General features: G+C 53.5%; 6 protein-coding genes across 6 annotated transcripts; 3 read left to right on the forward strand and 3 right to left on the reverse strand.

Moving 5' to 3' along the window:
* Window positions 1-66: 66 nt before the first annotated feature.
* On the forward strand, window positions 67-1497 carry CCM_05514 (nucleolin protein Nsr1, putative; the record flags this gene model as incomplete). Its single annotated transcript, XM_006670658.1, has 3 exons — window positions 67-480; window positions 535-1082; window positions 1143-1497. 3 exons carry the CDS (start codon window positions 67-69, stop codon window positions 1495-1497), a joined length of 1317 nt encoding a protein of 438 aa, XP_006670721.1.
* Window positions 1498-2244: 747 nt separating this feature from the next.
* CCM_05515 (uncharacterized protein) lies at window positions 2245-2711 on the reverse strand (the record flags this gene model as incomplete). Its single annotated transcript, XM_006670659.1, has 2 exons — window positions 2245-2420; window positions 2495-2711. 2 exons carry the CDS (start codon window positions 2709-2711, stop codon window positions 2245-2247), a joined length of 393 nt encoding a protein of 130 aa, XP_006670722.1.
* Window positions 2712-2957: 246 nt separating this feature from the next.
* CCM_05516 (NACHT and WD domain protein) lies at window positions 2958-8570 on the reverse strand (the record flags this gene model as incomplete). Its single annotated transcript, XM_006670660.1, has 8 exons — window positions 2958-3302; window positions 3512-6703; window positions 6753-7255; window positions 7310-7392; window positions 7507-7817; window positions 7879-7929; window positions 8015-8390; window positions 8524-8570. The coding sequence occupies 8 exons, from the start codon at window positions 8568-8570 to the stop codon at window positions 2958-2960; spliced, it is 4908 nt and encodes a 1635-aa protein (XP_006670723.1).
* A 3371-nt stretch (window positions 8571-11941) lies between these two features.
* On the forward strand, window positions 11942-13863 carry CCM_05517 (MFS transporter, putative; the record flags this gene model as incomplete). The annotated part of the gene is made up of 5 exons (XM_006670661.1): window positions 11942-12485; window positions 12552-12636; window positions 12695-13176; window positions 13237-13425; window positions 13532-13863. 5 exons carry the CDS (start codon window positions 11942-11944, stop codon window positions 13861-13863), a joined length of 1632 nt encoding a protein of 543 aa, XP_006670724.1.
* Window positions 13864-15224: 1361 nt separating this feature from the next.
* On the forward strand, window positions 15225-16523 carry CCM_05518 (uncharacterized protein; the record flags this gene model as incomplete). The annotated part of the gene is made up of 1 exon (XM_006670662.1): window positions 15225-16523. The coding sequence occupies one exon, from the start codon at window positions 15225-15227 to the stop codon at window positions 16521-16523; it is 1299 nt and encodes a 432-aa protein (XP_006670725.1).
* Window positions 16524-17405: 882 nt separating this feature from the next.
* Window positions 17406-19693, reverse strand: CCM_05519 (uncharacterized protein; the record flags this gene model as incomplete). The annotated part of the gene is made up of 5 exons (XM_006670663.1): window positions 17406-17643; window positions 18017-18078; window positions 18503-18833; window positions 19405-19597; window positions 19648-19693. 5 exons carry the CDS (start codon window positions 19691-19693, stop codon window positions 17406-17408), a joined length of 870 nt encoding a protein of 289 aa, XP_006670726.1.
* Between the last annotated feature and the right edge of the window lie 576 nt (window positions 19694-20269).

Genomic DNA, 20269 nt, shown 5'->3' on the forward strand with positions numbered 1-20269 from the left:
TTTTTTTCTGGGTTTTCTTTCTTTGCCCTTCATTAGCATATAGAAAGCACACCACACACATTCACAATGGCCAAGTCTGCGACCAAGGTGGCGAAGCCTTCCAAGGCCGAGTCCAAGGCTGTCAAGAACGGCAGCATCACCAAGACCAAGGACACTGCTAAGGCTTCCGCCAAGAACATTGAGAAGAAGAAGAAGAAGGCCGAGTCTGAGTCTGAGGACGACAGCGAGGACGAGGCCAGCGCGTCTGACTCTGACTCTGACGCCTCCGAGGAGGAGGCCCCCAAGAAGCCCGCGGCCAACGGTAAGAAGGCCAAGGCTGCTGAGGCATCTGACTCTGAGGACGACTCGTCCTCGGACGAGAAGCCTGCTGCCAAGGCCAACGGCAAGAAGGCTGCCGCCGAGGCGTCGGATGACTCTGACGACTCTGACTCTGATGAGGAGGAGGAGAAGGAGAAGGCTGCTCCCAAGGCCGAGAAGGGTGTACGTATACCCACTGTGCTGAAAACTTTTCATCCACATACTAACAAGCAGCAGGATTCCGACTCTGACGACAGCGATGACTCTGATGATGAGAAGACGGAGGCTGCTCCCTCCAAGAAGCGCAAGGCTGAGGACACTGTTGACGAGGCTTCCAAGAAGGCCAAGTCTGACGACGCCCCCAGCACCCTCTTCGCTGGCTCCCTTAGCTGGGGTGTCGACGACAATGCTCTGTACGAGGCTTTCAAGTCGTTCAGTGGCCTGGTCCACGCCCGCGTCGTTACCGACAAGAACACTGGCCGCAGCCGTGGTTTCGGTTACGTCGACTTCGCCGACTCCGAGTCTGCTACCAAGGCCTACGAGGCTATGCAGGGCCAGGAGGTCGATGGTCGTGCCCTCAACCTTGACTACGCCAACGCCAAGCCTGCTGAGTCTAAGCCCCAGGACCGTGCCGCCGACCGTGCCTCGCGCCACGGCGACACCCTCAGCGCTGAGAGCGAGACTCTCTTCGTTGGCAACCTGCCCTTCGACACTGAGCAGGACGCTGTTCGCGAGTTCTTCGGCGAGGTTGCTGAGGTCGCCAGTATTCGCCTCCCTACCGACCCGTAAGTTGATCCACATCCCAACTCTCTTGTTTTTGTACGTTTGCTAATCGTCTTGTCCAGTGAGTCTGGTAACCTGAAGGGATTCGGTTATGTCACCTTCAACTCCATTGATGATGCCAAGACTGCTCTTGAGGCCAAGAACGGTGCCTCTATTGGCAACGGCAGAAACGCCCGTGCTGTCCGTCTCGACTTTGCCGGCAGCCGTCCTCCTCAGGATGGCAGCCGTGGTGGTTTCGGTGGACGCGGTGGCGGCCGTGGTGGCGGCCGTGGCGGTTTCGGTGGACGCGGTGGTGGCCGTGGTGGTAGCGGCTTCGGTGGCCGTGGCGGCGGTCGTGGTGGCAGCCGTGGTGGTTTCAACTCGTCCCGTGGTGGCGGCCGCGGCGGGTTCTCTGGCACCAAGGTGTCCTTTGACTAAAGGGATCGTCAGATTGTGGGAAGGGCTCTACGGTCGGAACTTTGAAGTGGGCGTTGGGCTATGTGGGCTGTCGTTTCAAAACAAGTTGGTGGCTCGTTTGAATGAGCTAGTGGGCTTTGAGAAAAATGCTTCCGTTCTACGAGGCAGTGATAGACCTGGGGGTTCCATGATACACTTGGGGTAGCCGAGGGCTTGTGGCAAACAGTCTCCTCCCGAGACTATTGAATTTCTTTGAGAGCAACGAACTTTGCATGGCTTTTTGATGTACTCTTGACTACCCGTTCAGGGCGGCAAACGAGCAAACCAATCCAGTGGGCTTCCTGAGGGATTTGAGCGGGCTAATATTGGAAAGATCGTCTTTTTTTCTGCGTCCCTACTTTGTAGGACAATGACAATGAGTGGACCAATTTGGATCGAGCGAAAACTCTTGACGGGCTCTGGGGGCTTTTGACCAACAAAATGCAAATACTTGGTGCGAGAACAACTGCGATGCAGCGCTTTTACAAGCGTGGCGGCTACGAATCTACTCCCATTATGCACATTTTTTTCGGTTGTGTGTTTCCTTGGCGATGCTGTTATGAACCGGGTAAGTTTATGTTGTTAGCAACGACCGACTTTGCGATTTCTGTAGTTTTATTAGGTCTCTCTACTGGCGTTAGCGGCAGGGAAAAGTAAATGCTATATATACCATGTTATGAAGAACCGTCTTGGTGGCCGCCCGTTGCTTCTGTGCATGTTTTCCATCCGCTACGACTGAGATTTATGCGGCCCGGTCTGGCAGCCCGCGGCGCTGCCGCGCTCCTCGCAGCAGTCCCAAATAAACGCGTCGGGCCACTCGGCCATGTACTCGTCCGTCTCCAGGTCCTTGGGCTCACCGCCGTAGTCTGCCCATGTGTCGTCGTCCATGTCTGCGAACCTGCTCCCTGCAGCCCAGCCAGTGTTAGTAATGCCGTTCGTGTACGCAGAACAGTCTCCCCCCCACGCTGCTCGAATTTACCGGGATGGAAGCGACACGAGTTGTCCGAGCGCCAGATGACGGAAAAAGCCTGCGCGCACTGGACGCAGAGCGCCAGGTCGTGGCCGTTGCACCGGGGCGGCGCGGCGGCCAGCTTGTTGGCCATGTCGACGACTTTGGCGCGCGTGTAGCGGTCGTGGCAGAGAGCGACGAGGATGGCGCGGAGATGGCTGTAGGGTAGGCTGGCGATGGCGTCCATTTTCGTGTACAGGAAAAGATGATGCGCGTTTGCTTCCTCGGCGTTCAAATAAAATGGAAAAGCGGCGGGGAGAATGGAGTCAGTGTGAAATTTCACCGGCTTGTCCGTGATTTTTCGTGTTGATTTGTCCCTTCGAAACATACAGTATTCTCTCCCTCCAAGAAACCATGTAGATGAATTTGGGAGAAGCTGGGGAAGGGCTGAACATATCTCTGATTGCATAATCTATGGGAACCGTACCCCTCACTACGTATCAAGACCCAATTCGGCTTGCGTCTCGTCAGACTCGTCGTTTTCATCCGAGTCAATCTCAATGGTCATGTCGCTGTCCTCGGACAGTCGCTTGTCATCACGATCCTGGTTCGTCTTTGTTCTGTGCGGGCCCTTGGTGCAGCCCGTCGAAGTTCCGTCCTGGCCACAGCAATCCCACTCGAAGGCGTCTGGAAATTTTCTCTTGTATTCGTCCGTATCAACGTCGCCGTACTGGGCTTCGTCGTTGTCCGCCCACACATCAGACTCAAAGTCGGGAGAGAGGGAACGTGGTGAGTCTTCAACGATAGGTACTTTGCTGAAGTTATCACCATTGTCGCTCTGTGGATTTATTTATTCTAGGACTGAAATTATATGGAAACCTGACGCAAGCACCGTAGGTCATCTGAAATTCTGTTCGTGCCTCTCGCCTATTCGCCCTGTAGGGCATCCTTTATGCCAATTTACTCCCATCATACTTTCCACCCTTGTATAGCTCACTTAGCTCACTACCATTCATCTGCGTATCTAAATCTCAACCCATTGCTTACCGAGGTAATCTCTCCAGAATTACACAGAATAATATCATCATTTGCCGCCTTTGTCGGCGCCAAATCAGTACAAAGTTGTCTGGGCACATAAAAATGCCGACTGTAGACCCTTTCGCTCATCTCTGCCAATGACAGGCTGCAGACCCAGGAGTCTGCGCTCATAAAGAGTAAACTCTTATCTTCGGAGCTCCATCCTAAGAATGCTCGGTTGTGTTTTGAGCCCTGTGGCAGTATATCGTCAAGGCCACATTCCTCCGTTGCCGCTTCGGCCCATTTGGCGCTGGCACTATCAAAGACAAAAAAAGCAGACGATTGATTAGCGTTGAGATGCACCATGGCCTCAATAACCAGTGTTTGGGATTTCGATGACCAGGCTGCTTTCACAAGCTCAGTCTCGGACCAGCCATCAGCAAGGCCATAAACGAGCTGCACTTCTGACGCCGTAGTTGGCGATGGAAATTTTCTAGCGGAGTAGCGCTTCACTCTGTGGTCAGAGATGAGCCAAAACTGCTCTTCTGCAGAGGCTATATCTCTGGTTGAGACCCAGATCCATAGTTTCCTTTCGTCGGGCCCAAAATCCAAGGTGCCAATGCATCTCCCATCCTGGGAGCGGTAGACGACATCCTTCTCAAGAGTCGATACTAGAAGTAGCTTACCGTCTGAGCTGAAACAAAGCTGTTTTACTCGAGAATTAAACTTGGCTCCATCGATTGCTTTCACGGGGACAATTTCACTCTTCATGCTTGGTCTGTATCTTCGTAAAAATACCACATTGTGCACATCCGCAGAGGCAATAGTTCCGTCGCTTGCCATCGTGATGTTGGTGACCGTGCCGGTGTGTCTGTAAACTTCGGTGGTGGCACCATCCTTTGGCGCAAAAGCGACAAGGCTCCCACTATTTTTCCCGTAAACAATGAATGGTAGCTCTGGATGCGCGCCAACAACGTTTATCTTGATATCCATGTGGCGCTCGTATTCTCCTTGAGTTACAGGCAAATGCGATGCATCATCACTGATACTTGCGTCTTCTTCAAAGGTCTTGCGCACAAGCACAGACGGGGACCAGACTCGCATGCTGGAGTCCATAACGTCGAGGACGCTTGAGCCATCAGAGGTGAAACTCAATATCCTGAAGGAGGGGAAGGGCGAGAGGATATGATAGAGTATCGAGAGCGTTTCAAAATCCCAAATGTTCATGTTGCCATGTGTGTCGGTAGTGGCCAAATTGCGGCCGTCTGGGGAACAGGATGTGGACAGAATCCCAGCATTGTTCGGTGATTTGTGGGACTGAACAAGTTCAATGGCTGATGTGTTGTATAGTGCAAGCCCATGATTCGAATAAATGACAAGAAGAAGGTGGATGTTGGGGTTTGGGTTGAACATGAGCTTGGCAGCGACTCGTCCCTCCTCATCTCTGGCCCATCCAAGAAGTTCCGAGTCAACAGTATCCCAAACTGACACAGTCCCGCCGCGATAGCCAAGAGCTGCCATCTCAAAGTCCGGGGAAATCGTTGCCACTCGTGGTGCTCGATTCTTGTTATATTTGTGCATAGTCTCCCCGTCATAGTTTTGGTAGTTGAAGGTTTTGTCTTGAACCATTTCTCCCGTCTCTTTGTCCCACTTGATTAGATGCCCATGCTGCGAGATCCCGATGATGTGGGTTTCCGATGCTGTGAGATAGAGACAGCGGAATCGTAGTCTATTCTCCCAAATGATGCCGCCTCGCATATCTTGAAGGATGATGGATTTGGTGGTACAGGAGACGACAAATTTGTCCGTCAAATGAACCAGGTCCACTGAGTTGGAGTGACGAATCAAGCCCTCGTGTTGGTAGGTTCTTTGGTTGTACAAGTTCACGACGCCAGACTCCATCCCGACCGCGAACACGCTCTCGCCACAAGCAACGGCAGCCGCAATGTCTTCCCGGAAGCTGATATTTGCGACGCAATCGTCCCATACCAACGCTCGGTGCCCAGAGAGTGACAAGCCATCAATTCGTTTTCCGAATTGGCGGGCTACCGCAGAGTTTGTGGGACACATGGGCGGAATAAGGAAATAGATCGAGGACGGCTGCTTCGAGAGCGGCTCGCCAAATTGAGTGACGAGCCGATTCAGGTCCGTGGCCCAATTATCGATGTTTCGCACCTCGGCGCTCAGAGGGGAGTGGTATTTCGCTCGCCGATCAAGATATGCTCTGAGGTTTTTGCACACACGCAAGAGATTGCGGTAGTTGCCCGTCATGGCCACTCTCTCGATCCAGCTAAAGACATTGGTCTTGAGGAAGCGGTCCAGAGCCAGCAGCACTTGATCATTCTCTGACGAGGCCGCAAATATGTGCTCCGAAAAGTTTTCGGCGGCGTAGGCTGTCAGCGGCGACAGCGGCGGGCGGTCCTGGTGTATAGAGCGCGCGGTCCGCGGGGGTCGCAGTTCACTGCTAGACAGCAGCTTTAAGCAAACCAGCGCGATGCGCTCATGGGCTCGTGGCAATGATACGTTGAACTCTCCTGCGGAGGAGAGTAGAAACTCCCGAGCGGTCGGGTGAATCAATTCCACTGTACCAGAAGCGCCAACTGTGACCAGCTGGCCGCACAGCCCTTCGATAGCGCCAGTCGATTGCGGAACGTCGGCTGATATATCATGTTGCAGCGCTTCGATCAGTTCTGACACGTCCAATGCTCGCGCCGTAGCCACAACCCAGGTGAATATTGCCTTTGATATGTGCTTCTCTCTGGTGTTTGCCTCAATCGGCTCAATGGTCCTCTCATAGTATGGCTTCATCCCTTCCGGGATGGTGTTTAGTATATCCATTCTACTCACTGTCGTAAATACTCCTTCTAGCTCATCCATCACAAGTCTCACCCATAAGAAGCATGCATTCGACTTGCGCATGATGGTACTTGTGAGTTCCTCGATACTCGATGCGTCTGGTAGCGCCATCCCTTCGACGCGGCTCTTCACGTAGCAGTGGATGTCGTCAAGACTGTCCTTCCTATCAATATCAATGGAGTACACCGTCGCTGTAGGTTGCAGTGTTTTTTGAAGTCGCTGCATGTCGCGAATAGGCCGACTCGTAAGAAATATGCGGAGAGGGAACTGTGGCTTTTCACCTTTTAGCATAGTAAACAGCTCGGCGTATTTCGGACATTCGTCTAGAGCGTCTATGATCCAATAATAAGGTATATCCGATTCAATCTGAAGAGATTAGCACATTTGGTTGTGGCCATGCGAGGCAAAAACGTACTTGCAGGATACCCTTTTTGAACACCTTGGTCCATATCGTCCAGGCATCATCCATGTCAAAGATGGACCCGTCCTGGTACATTTTATACAGTTGGTCGCGAACAGCTGTGCTGTCTACAGCCATTTGATACGCGGTCGACCGCAGAAAATGCGCAAGAGATCGTGAAGCCGGGTTCCCGACATGAAAATAATAACAGGTGCATGGGAGTGTGGTGCTTTCGAGCTGCGATTGAACATAGGAAGCGAGGTGAGTTTTGCCGCTTCCCGGACCAGCATGGACCCAAAATATCGACATCTGCTTTGAGGCGACCCCAAGTGGTTCACTTGGAGGTTTTTGACGGGGGGTTGCAGTATCTCGCCAGTCTTGAAAGTCGTCCCGGATTTCGATCCACTCGCAGGAGCCCTCTACCGTGTCGTGATGTTCGTCTGGAACATCACTGACGCCAAGATACGGTTTAAGAGTTTTCATCTGTCTTCTCGCTTGGTCGGCCTTTGAAACAAGTACTTTGGATGGTCAGTGTGTGCTGTTGAGAGAGACTGGGAGCTGATGCCACATACTGTCCTTGAGCAGATCCTTGGCCGCGCTGGCGAGCGCATTTCTCACCATGGTGTAGTTTGGCTCCTCGGGGTTCTTGAATTTACTAATGTCGCAATGGTTAGCCGCGGCAGATTTTACGCGCTCGTTTCGAAAACCGCTCCCTGTGCAACGTCGTTGGCGATATTAGCGAAAGCCGGGGTTGTGTGACGATGCCAACTTGCCTAAGACTGCAGAGTCTCTGTCTACAATCAATACTGAAGTCGGACCGATCTTTGTCTTTAACGTTTCAAAAAAGGAATAGATCTCAATGTCGTGTGCACGTTTGCCAAAATCCTCGTTGATCAGCTTCAATGTCTGAGAGCTTGTGGTCAAGTCGCCGACGTATTGACGAGTTGATGCAGCCCCAGACACGGTCAGGATATTTTTCAGTATTGCGGCATAGTTTGAGCCGCGGTGTGGTGTGGCAAGGAAGAATATCGATCTGATTCTATGTTTCCACGATGGTATGTCCTGCGCAAGAATAAAAGTCTGGCGATGAAGCTGTCAGTACGACATGTACCCTTTCCACTTGTAAGACAAAACAGGATACCTTTTTGATCACAAGACCACCCATCGAGTGGCCTAACATGATAATCGGGCGCTATTAAAGTGTCAATCGGCGCGCTCGGGGCAGCAGAAGCCACAGGACATGATACCTCTTCATTGTCTGTCAGGTGTGGGGATACCCGCATCTCTTCCAATAGCTCCCTGCCGAAGTCGTGTATATTGAGTCCATTTCCTGTCTTGATATCGGCATCATAGCCAAAGGAGTGAATATTGGCGTGCTCGAATCCAGGCTCAACGGACAGCCACAGCTGCGGCCAAAAGCGCTGGGGGTCGCCACCTTTCTGCCATGTCTTGACGGAACCGCCGCGCAGACCGTGGACAAAGATAATATCAATAAGAGGCTCTGGTGGTTTGTGGAGGAGAGAAAGGCCTTTAGGGCCCAGCTGCCTGGTAGCATCGTGCTTCTCCGGCCGTCGTCGTCGCGCCCATGGTGCAGTGAAGCGTTTCCGAGCCGTGTTGGTGGATTTCCAGTCGAAATCATCGGCGCTGCTGCAGCTATCGTAACCCCCGGATGAAGATACGAGTGTCGCTGATCTGTTGGATGGTGCGTCGGCACCAGAAACAGGCGTGTCGGATACCGAAGCGTCCTATTGGTTTGCACTGGTACATTAGCAACAGCGATGCCCACTCGAGGCGCGGTTCTGCGCCTTGGAAACCAGAGGCACTTACCGCCATTTCGTGCCAGAATGTCCGTCAACACGTATGGTATTCTATAGAACTCCAAATTCACTCTCGCAGGTAGTCATACGATAGTGCATACGCTCACAATCGGCGAGGAACAAAACAAACCTGATTTCCAAGGCAAACATGCGCAAAGCGAACCATGGCCATGCTGGCTGCTCTTCCCCGCACCACGCCTTTGATACCTACCTGCCAACTACCTATGTAGGTGGCCGATCCAGCGAAACAGTACATGTCAGCAGCATGCAGAGCCTGCAGAGCATGCCCAATGGCTCCGGGGTAGTTGGTTGTCTCTCGCAGCATGGCTTCCCCTCATTCCCACCCTCATCGCAATTGGGTTTCTGTCCTGCCAATTTCTGTGAAACCTTCATCGATCAGACCAGTTTGCTGTGTCATTGCACACCGAAATGGACTACGAGGCGCTGGATAGCTCGATCCTTGCAGGTGCGTGTCCACTGACTGTCCTGCCACACAAGGCTCGGCGCGCCTGATGGATTCTAGTTTTGCCCAAAAATTGCAAAGTCTTATCCGTTGCCCAGCATGGCAGCACAAACGCAAGTAGCAATCCTGCATCCTTTGAAACCTTGCCGAATACATGTCAAAGCTAACACAGGCCGAAATAGTGGTCTACCGGCCTCAGGGTCGACGTCCAAGATGGTGGCGAGGAGAAGAGCTATTTCGTCAAGGTAGTTTATAGGCATCCCAACTCTTGTCATATTTGTCTTGCTAACGAGAAAAGGTTATTGAACGCGAGGAGCTTGTCGGTATGGCCGTAGCAGAGTATGAGGGGCAGAAAGCTATTGCCTCGCTCATTCCTGACAACGCAGTTATACCGGTCGCCTGGGGATATTTTGCCGAAACGAAAGCCAAATCCTGGTTCATGGCAGAATACGCCCATCTCCGCGATAGAGCCCCTCCCATCGAACAGTTCTTGCCTATTGTCAAGCAATTGCATCAAAAATCAGTCTCGCCAACGGGCAAGTTTGGGTTTCACGTTACATCATTCTACGGCCCGCCGCCAATGGTTGTTGACTGGACTGACAACTGGGAAGAGTTTTGGGTTCGAGAGCTTCGATCCGTGCTGATTTATGTCGAGTCCATGCGCGGTCAAGATGCCGAACTTGTTGAAATTTCTGAGCAGTTCATCGGAAAAGTTGCAGCCCGCCTGCTCCGACCGCTTCAAACTGGTGGCCGAAACATCAAACCCAGTCTCTGCCACGGTGATCTCTGGGACGGCAACATTCAGTTCAACCCTGATACGCAGCAACCCGTCATTTTTGATCCGTGCTGTTTCTACGGGCACCACGAGATGGACTTTCAATCCATGAGAAGCCCTCGATACACTATCGGCCGCAATTTCATCGACTTGTATAAACTGAAAGTTGGCGCGTCCGAGCCCAGCGAGGACTTTGACGACCGAATCGCGCTTTATTCCGTGTAAGACGATAAATTGCCGTTTCTCGGCTTTCTTCCAACGAGGGGGCTAATGATTCCATTCAGACGCAACGACTTGCTGACTGGCGCCATGTGGCCGCAATGGGCTTCACTCGTTGAAAAGTAAGTAGCTTCCCTCTCTTTCACTTCGAAACCAGGACTTATGTTAGCACAGAGCGAAAGATGATATGAAACTATTGCTTGAGAAGTACCCCGATGGCCTCGATGGTTTCAAAGGGTCCTTGGAACCAACCATTGCCAGAGTAGACGAACATGCCAGTAACACCAAAGAGAGCGCCTACCATGGCGCTCTCGCTGATGCTGCCATTGATATCAGTTCCTCTGAGCAACAGGGTGTGCCCTTGCATAGCCAAAGCCAGAGCGCTGCCTCTGAACTCGAGCCCAAGCATGCCAATGGCGTCCCATACGGGCTGCCTGATACCCCCCCAGAAACCCCGTCAATGCCTCAATATGGTTTTGAAAATACAGACAAGGGCAACAACCAAGACATTTGCACGCCACCCGAAACACCTTTGGTCGCGCAGCATCTCGCTCATGGAGCGAGCAGAGACGACGACGATGGTGCCGAAACCCCACCGGAATTGCCTCCAAGCACCAGCGCTACTCACCATGAATCAATTAGAGATGGCCACAGTGGAATATACGATACACTGGGTATCTTCAGCGATATCGCCGACGCCAAGAAATCTTACGAGCAGAGAATCGAATTGGTGACGGAACCACCCCCAAAAATTGTCCATCTCGTTGATGACCGTCTCTGTCTTCCAAAAGATGAAGCAAACCTTGCAGTACAGTCAGAGGAGGATACAGCCAGCGTTGTCGCTGACCCTCCCTGGTCGTCAAAGGACGCTGCTTCCGCTACTCCGGCTATCGATATTTCTGGTGCAGAGTCTCCAGCACCAGAGGATACTATCTGCCTTTCTGGTGGTACTCTTGGACTGACCGAAGCCAACGTCACTCTGCTCGACCAAATGGCTATGCCTAAAATTACAAAAAGTGATGAGGCAGAGCCCCGTTCATCGTCCGATGTATCCGACGGGGCGTTCTCGAAGTTGTCACACGCTGAGTACCAGGGTCAAGAACCGCCTCTGACCTCGAATATGAAACGTTCGATAGTAGATCAAAACGTTGACGGCCCAAATGCTGAGCACTTCACAGCGGAGTCTGTGAGCTCAGAACCTATGTCCGAGGTATCTGAGACCACCTCCGCTGATGACCCAACGCTCTACGAGAAACTTTGGTTTCTGGTTGGGAAGCTCAGCGTATGGCCATAGTCCTTAGTCGCAAAAATACTTGACGGCATCGTTGCAGCACTGATGACGTTGCAAAGCGCCAGACCTTTGCTCCTTGCTTTCCCCTAGGAATTATGTCTACACAGCCTTCATTGCATCTTTTCAGTCCAATTACTCTAAATTGCTATCCAAATTTCTTCCTTTTTTTCAATCTTGATTACTTTTCTGTTAGTTTGCTCAAATTTTGGTACTTTGCTTCAACTCTCAACCTCGATGCTCAAGTCGTAACTATGTGCTTCATACTCCGATTCGCTGTACTGTGACAAAAATCGTTTCTCGTGTTTCTTGAACAGAATGAAATCAAAGCGCGCTTTACAAAGGATGATGTGACGGTGACGGCTTTGTGCTCATGTCTGCGGGGTATTGCGCCCTGTTTGCCCTTGCCAGCCAACATTGGGAGCCTTGCAGAACCTCCCACACAATTGAATAAATCTTTACCTTGCATAACGCCCGGATGACTTGCATGTTTTTTGGTTCTCAGTTTTGGTTTGTTTGAACCGCTTCTTTCTGACCCTATTCCAGCGCTCCTTTTTTTTGGTCCCCGGTGTCTTCCCGTTGCCCAGAGGCGCTTGGTCAGTCCTCAGACTCGAGCAACGCCTATCAACGGGCGGTGAGACAATGGACCCAACAGAACAGCCCTCGAAACATGCAGAAAATCTACAAATTCCCGTATCTGCGGACGAGGGAGCGTGTGATGTCGAGCACGGCCGGTTGCCAGAAACTCGGGAAAAGTGTCAAGGGAGACTCGAGCCGAAGGAGAGCAAGAGAGATGCTCAAGGTCAGGACATGCTGGAGCCGTGGGAGCCGTCCGTCGGACCGCATTCCGCCTTTACGCTGTGGCAGAAGCGGCTCATCGTCTCCCTCGGCGCCGCCGGCGGCTGGTTCTCCACCGCGAGCAGCTTCATCTTCTTCCCCGCCATCCCGTTCCTGGCCCGGGACCTGCGCCAGAGCACGGAGCGCATCAACCTCACGGTGACGTCGTACCTGATTGCCTCGGGCGTGTTCCCGTCCATCATTGCCGGCCTGTCGGACGTGTACGGACGGCGGCCCATCTTCATCGCGGCGCTGGGGTCGTACGTGGCCGTCAACATCGGGCTGGCGCTGCAGCGGTCCTTTGGCGTCTTGCTCGGGCTGCGGATGCTGCAGGCGGCCGCAGTTTCTGGTACATACATCCTGAAACGAGCAAGCGGACTCTCCATTTGATCTAATCTCCGTGTTTTCTGAATAGGAACATTCTCGTTCGCGTATGGAGTGCTCGGCGATGTCACGACTCCTGCGGATAGAGGCGGATTCATTGGGCTCATGTCCATCTTGTAAGCGATGTCCTTCCTCAACCGTCTACCGAGATATCGCGGCTAAGCTTGACCCTAGCCTTAATACACCGCAGAGTGTTGCCCCCCTCATCAGCGGCTTGCTGCTGGTTCGATGGAGCTGGCCGACGATTTTCTGGTTCCTGGCCCTGGCGTCCGGGACCGTGTTCCTCTCCGTTCTCTTCTTCTTGCCAGAGACGTGCCGCAACGTGGTGGGAGACGGAACACTGCCCACGAAATGGCCGAACAAGGTCATCCTGCCATGTTTGAAACCACCGAGGCCACGCCAGTCTGCCGGGTCCGCTGAAGCGGCCAAGCCAGTTCGGAAAAAGATGATTACGCCGCTGGAAATATTCATGATTTTCAAGAACCCCGGGACAACACTGTCGATCCTCTGCTACGGCCTGTTTTACACCATGTACTCTTGTCTGCAGACTTCATTGTCGACCATCTTTGTGGAGCAATACCGAGTGTCCGGGCTTGCAGCAGGGTTGTCGTACTTGCCTTTTGGCGTGGCTTCGATGACTGCGGCAATCTTTGCAGGTAATGTGGATAAGTCGTGATTCAGTACGCGTTGATGAGGTGCCAACATTCTATCTATAGGCAAACTTCTAGACAAGGAGTATGCAAGGGTGGCTACAAGTCAAGGCATTACGCTGGTCAAGGGCCGGCTAGACGACCTGACAGACTTTCCGATTGAGCGCGCAAGGCTCGGAGTGACCAAGTACGCCGTCCTTCTTTGCGTGCCTTGTATTGTCGGGTACGGATGGGCATTACAATATCACGCCGTACGTCTACGTCTTACTGAGCTCGGCCACCCTCTCTACCTGCTTACCTTTTGAAATAGCACATGGCGGTCCCGCTCGTTTTGCAATTTCTGATTGGCTTCACGACTCAGGTCAACTTCACGGTGAGTACAAGAACGAATCACGACGCACGCCGAACGGGGGTACGGAGCTGACGACGGAGGCGCAGTCGCTCAACGCGCTTCTGGCCGACTACCACTCGGACAGGACGGCGACGGCGCAGGCGGCATGCAACCTGTTCCGGTGCGAACTGGCGGCGGGGGCGCTGGCGCTGCTGGACGTGATGCTGCGCCGGTTGGGGCCTGGGTGGTGCTTTGTGGTGATTGCGGTGGTGCACGGCGTGGCGTTTCCGTCGGTGTGGGCGGTGGAGCGGTACGGGCTGGCGTGGCGCAGGAGCGGGAAGCAGGACATCGGGGGCAAGTGAGGGGTTGTCGTGGCTGATGATGAAGAATATGACGAGACGGATCGAAGTGACAAATGGTTGACAGCGGACAATGAAGTAGGGCCATCGAGTCGGGTGGTTGGGTGGGGGTCAAGAGACTGGCGGTAAACGGCTTGCCAACGTGTTGACAGGGATGTCGCAGTGGGCCGTGGGAATTTGTGAGAGCATCATGGCCATATAATAATGGATTATGGCAGCTCGCAAACACTTGCCAACCCGAGACGGTGGCACAAAGGGACTGCGAGATGGTGCCGAGAGAAGTGGTGGCCTAATAATAGGCCAAGGATGAAGCCACCAAAATGTGAGGTAGTGAAAGAAGGAAGTGAAAGAAGAACCCTTGATCGGGGTTGTTTGTCGGCGGCCCACAGTTGGTGCCAGTGCCAGTGCCAGTGCCAGCCTGAGCAAGTTTATGAGGGGTGGTTGGAGGGGCAAGATAAGATGGTTGGATGGCAAGTTGCAGAGTAAATTGTTGCAGAATAAATTGGCAGGCAGAGCATCTGAAACTGGCAAGACGAAGAAAAATAATTGCAAATAAAATACCCTACGCGGTGCGGTGTCTGCACAGTATCGATAACTTTGCAGGTGACTAAGCCAAGGACACCTTGTGACGGGAGCGGCTGGCGAGCCTGTGACGCAATGGCCGGGCGCGTGATGTACTGGCCTCGACTCCAAACCACGGGGCTGGCAGGCTGCAGGCTACCTAGGTAGGTAGTTAGAGTCAACAACACCTCTGTCGCTTTTCCTCTCAATTTCTCAATTTATTCATTACTTGATTACCTAGTATCCGGTAACGTTTCAACAACCCCATCGTCCCTCTGTCCATTGCCCACTAAAATCCGCCCACTGGCCCGCCCCAACAGCGCCTCTCCGCCCCGCCTGCTCACGCTGTCACTGCAACTCGTGAGCCCAAAACTCGCCTGTCATCTTCAAGCCCATCTCTTCGCCTTGCCGTATCTAATCTCACCCATCCTTTTCCGCTTCCTTCTATTCTTTTTCCACCCATCCATCCATCCGTCCTTTGCCATCCTTCTTTGATTCCTCACCTCTTGCACACATCACCCTCGGCACCATAGGCACCATCCTGCACCAAGCACGCGCAGCTCGTCTCCGCAGATCGTCTTGCGCCTTATCAGCCCGATTAGGCGGGGTTGACCAGACCGCCTGCTACCAAGTCCCCCCAAGCGAACAAGCCAACGTCGCCCCCTCGCCTCGGCGCCGCGTCAACCCATCTACGCTCTCCCTATCGATAAAATAAATAAATCTTGGACTTGCTATCTCCGACATCTACTGCTTTTGATACTCGCTTGAACACCAACACCAGCGTCTCCGACCGCGCCGCCATCATGGAAGACCAGTCCAGCCCCAGCAGGCACCACCTCGGTCGCAGCGTCTCACAGCCCGAGCCGCGACCGAGCCCCAGCATATACCATAGTCGTCGCTTCGATGGTACGAACAACAACACGTTGCCTCTCGCCCCGTCTCCGCCGCTAACTCTTGCAGAATCATGGGTTGAACTCTCCTCCCAGCCCTCCTCCTCGTCCCTCTCCAGCGTCGACAACGAAATTGTCACCACCGGCCTCCAGGTCGGCAGTCCCTTCCAGCAGCGCCGGCGCCGACTCCATCCCGCCGCCCGCTCCCTGCCCCCGCAGCAGCAGCACACAGTCATCCACGCCGCCGGCGCTGGCGCCAGCAGCCAGGATGAGGACGAAGAAGAAGAAAGCGACAGCGATGAGGACCGCGTCATGACGAGCTCCGCCGAGAATATCCACTCCTCCGAGAAGGAACCCTCGGACGGCGACGACGACGATGATTCCGACGACGGCGACAACGCCACCACACTCGGCCATACCTCCAACCCGCCCGTCTTCCAGCCGCATCCCAACGCCTTTACACACCCGCCGGCCGGCCTCCTCGCCCAGCGGAGCTACTCGACGAGCTCGGCCGAGCACCCCCACCCGCACAGCTCCTTTCGACGCTCCTCGTACCCGCATCGACACTCCCGCGGTCAGCGCGGCGCCGCGCCGCCCAACTTCATGTCCCCCTCGGTCCGCGAGGACAATGACGCCGCCCTGCGCGCGTCCCTCACCACCCTCCTCTCCTGCGCCGCCGCCGCCCGCGGCCTCCCCAAGACCAAGGACGAGACGGACGCGCAACGCACCACCCGCACCGGCGTCGCCCCCAGCAACCAGCCTATGGAGCTGCGCTTCATGCCCGAGTCGGAGTTGCTCGCCGGCGAGGACAAGCAGCACCACCGCCGCCGGCCCTCATCCGGTGCTGTCTCGCCCAAGTCGAAGCGGTCCGAGTCGGCTGGCCGGTCAGGCGGCCCCCGACCGGCCAAGAAGAAGCGGACAGTCGCCGCCGCCGAGGCCGAGTACGCACTCATCTCCCCCACGCTGCTCAGCTGGGTCGTCAGCGCCGGCGTCGTCGTCCTCGTGTCGGTTGTCGGCTTCGGCGCCGGCTACGTCATTGGCCGCGAGGTCGGCCGCGAGGAGGTGAGGGAGGCCCTGGCTGCCAGCATCGTTGGCGGCAGCGGCGGCGTCAACGACACCACGTCGGCGGGCAGCGACGTCATTCGTTCCTCGGTCGGGCTGCGCAAGCTACGCTGGAGCGCCGTGGGCCGCAGCATCGTCGCTCAAGCATAAGGGCAAAGGGGACACACCCCGGTGTTATATATATTTATATATACACGCATGCGCAGAAGGCCAAAAATATCTGCGCCCATATGATGACTTTTATGCGCAACGGTACGGAGTTGGTTATATAATATGTGATTTTTTTCTCTTGGAGCTTTTTTTTTTCGGAGGGACATTGACTTGTTACATTCAACAACAAAAACCTTGAAATTTGTGGACATGGTTGCGGATTCCCCAAGGGACGGACAATTTGCTTTGATGAAGCAGTACAAGTGCGCTGCCTTGTGCAGTGCTGGTAGTATTATCAAGTTATATATATATATTTGAATCGATGAACTTTGAGTTGGACTTGGAAAGCATCAGTGAGGCCTTGTTGGTAGCAGATGATTTTTTGACGTCAAGATGGCTACTTGCTGCTGCTTAAACTGAATGACCAAAGGGAGACGGCCTCTCCCTGCCTTCCGACGACGTCCTGGTATTAGACTCTCGTCTCTCCTTTGTGCTATTGTTACAGATTACCTTTGAATCAAACTGATATTAGCATCGCCAGCGCCACCTCCTGCTCTCGATTCGGAATGTTGAGCCGGGGGCACCGGCCGGTACTGGGTTCGTGCTCCACGAACACATCCCGTATCATCAAATTTCCTTAGTTTTCAGAGCAAACACTTTCTCCCCTTCAACTTTTGCCCGTAACAAATGACACCAAGAACAAAGAGATGGCCAACAATATTCTATTCTCGTCGTAGGCGACATCTTCTGGGTGCAATCTTTGTCGGACTCTGGCTAGCCTCGCGATGATTGGAGGTGAGCAAACACGATCGATGCGAATATTCATCGTCGTCTGTGCTATTTTTTTGTACCAAAGTAGAGTGAGCCAAGCCTCCCTATTAGTTACGGCTTTTTCGCTGACTTGACAGGGCTCTTCTCCATGGCGCCGAGATTTGGACCGTTGAAATTGGCCCGCGCTTTTTTCTGACCACGCCATTTGCGCCCACCTTGAAGTGTAACGAGATTGGGATGTGACATGAACGATTTGTGAGCGCTGATAATGATGCAAAGATACAGTACCCGGGGGACCCCAGTGCTGTCTTCGATGCCACCTGAGACAAGAGAAATCTGTGCCTCGGCCCTGCTCAGCCTGGGGACAAGGTAGTAGATATAAGGGGTCCGCGGTTTACGCACGTCCTGTTGGTAGCCTGCGCCGCTACAAGGAATTCAAGTAAGAATAGCGGAATGCATATCCGTGTTTGTGCTGGGCATGCCCCTCTCGTAGTTGCGATTCGTAAAAGATAGAATCCCGTGAGGGAAATATATAGTCCGGGGTGCCATGTTCGGTCTAAATCCGCACCCCAGCACGTAGCAACAACGTCGCCCGTGCGAGGCAGCGTCGCTGTTGCCCCTCAATCTAACTCTGGGACCTGATATCTGTAGCAATTTGTACTTTTTCGCCAGTGAGCGGGAATAGGCGTCATATCTCATCACATTCGGGCAGCCTTGAAAACCCATCATGATCCAAGACCGCGGCTTGTTCGATGCGAACCTTGCATATGGAAGGATGAGCTGCCTAGGTATTTTATGCTCAGTAATCCTGGTTCGGCCATCTTTAAAAGCTCATTGGTCTCGCGATTTATTATAATTCCGAGCGCCGCACGCCCCTCGTTGAGGATCGGCTTGCTTTGGCAAATACATACATAATTAGTTGGAGTACGAAAAGCGATGGAGCCGGTTCCCTCCAGTCAGCCGATGTTTGGAGCAACGACTTTTTTTCGTACTTTGCATCAGAACTGGACTTGACGTCGCGAGGAGAAAGCCTTATCTCGGCCAGTGCTTCAAGTCCGAGCCTGTTCCCTTGTAGATTCTGGAGGCTACAGCGCCGCAGGTAGTTTGTTATACACACGTGGTTGCTGGCTATTGTAGCCGGTGCAGTGCTGTCAACATGGGCTTTCCGCAGCCTGCAGTAACTAGTTCGTTGGCTTTGATAGTCAAGCCAAGTCGGCGTATCCGTTCGATGCAGCTAGCCTAGCAGCTTCCCCAGCTGCCCGACCAAGCCTGATTCGATGCCCGCCGGAGAGAGGCTGCAGGCGATGCCAGCGAATAGCTTCCGCAGATGAAGAGGCTGAAATGAAGCATATGCATGCAATTTGTAAAAAAACGGTTAAAGTTGCCTCGGGCCCAAGGCTGTACGCCGCGACCACCTCATTGGCGACCGACGATGTCGATTCCTTGCCGGTGGCGTGCTTGGTTATTAGTGTAAACAGCTGGCGAAGTCGTCGAATGGCATTACCAGCAGGGTGAGCCACAGGCGAAGCACCAGGGAGACTGGCAATTGGTTGGTCGCGTCAGTGTATGGGCCATGCAAGAGCAAGGTTCGGTGCAGAGCTGAACACCATGTATTACCGGGGTGTGTTGTGCCATGCTGATGTGTTTAGTAGTCCAAGTGGTGGCGAGTGGCAAACGTTTGATAGAATAATACTCCGTATGGACCATTAGTTAATCGTTCACGGCTGATGTATGCCGCTCTCGAACGCGTCATGAAGGGCAGCCATTGTCACGTTTGTCTATTCGTAGAGACGAGTCCGTCCATGGTCGTCAGACCCGATATGGATACCCGATACATACCTAGGTAGCTACTCCCTAGTGATAACTAGGTAGCTATGTAGAGTTGCTGGTCGTTGGAGCAGGTGCACCGTCTCGTAGTTAGTCCTGTACCTATACGTTCTGGTACATAACGAGGGCGTGGCGTCGAAATATCCCGGCACAGCTGTAACTAGAGTTGGCTCCATGCTCACGTTTGGGAAAGGTGCTCCGCCCGTTTGGGGGAAGCGTCGACTGAAAATGGCAGCTCATGAACCTGGTTCAAAAGGCCGCGGATGTGTAGTTATTAGTGGACCTATTCAGCACAGCTAGCTGCTTATTTTGGAGGGACGCCTCGCCAGCTGTTGCCGAAGCTTCGCTGTTGCCGATTCGAGGTAGATGATATAGCCTAGTGGTGACGTCCTGGTAGTAAAAGAAAATGTTAATAATAAAGGGGGGCGGGCCGAGTTTGAGACTCTTGTTATCGACTGTGCTGCCAACGCCAATGGCTGTCACGACAACCTGGAAATTGTCCCATCATCGAGACGCGGTTTCGTACAATCCCATCCTTGTTCACCCGTGCAATTTATGGAGAAGCACAACATCTTGATAATGAAGTCCCCCTCACTTCGAATTAGCCTTTTGTTCTTGCACCTCGACGGTCGTCAAGGCCATTGGCAATGCTAGGCATCCAAGTTCACGTCGATGACTCCGACGTAATGCTTTACTGGTTCTCTACCCTCCACCGGTGCTATAATGGACGGTGTAGTATGCCTGCGTTGAAACATGACGTCTACCGGGCGTACGCCTCTGCGCCGGCTGACGCCAATACTGCTTTGTTGCGGAGACTTGGCTCATCAGCGTTTTGCTGGCCTCGACACCAAGGCATATACGGTGGCTGGGGCAGAGGAGTAATGGCTCGGCGGTGCATACTATTTGTACTCGACATGGTTCCACAGCAAAAAGTGGCATTCAATTTATCAAGCTTTGCAGGGGTTTGTTAGACGCTTGTTCGCGATTTTTCTTGGCTCACGTCGTGATCGCGGTGCGGCTTCAACACGGGATGGAAGATGGCGTGTGTTGATGAAAAGGGCTAGGCAGTTAGTTCATCGGCAAACCTTGCTAGCTAGTCATGTTGTTGATGCCGTTGAGAGCTCATCGACAGTTGCCAGGGTCCGAGC

This window comes from Cordyceps militaris (assembly GCF_000225605.1).
Source record: "Cordyceps militaris CM01 unplaced genomic scaffold CCM_S00004, whole genome shotgun sequence".
Lineage (NCBI taxonomy): Eukaryota > Fungi > Ascomycota > Sordariomycetes > Hypocreales > Cordycipitaceae > Cordyceps > Cordyceps militaris.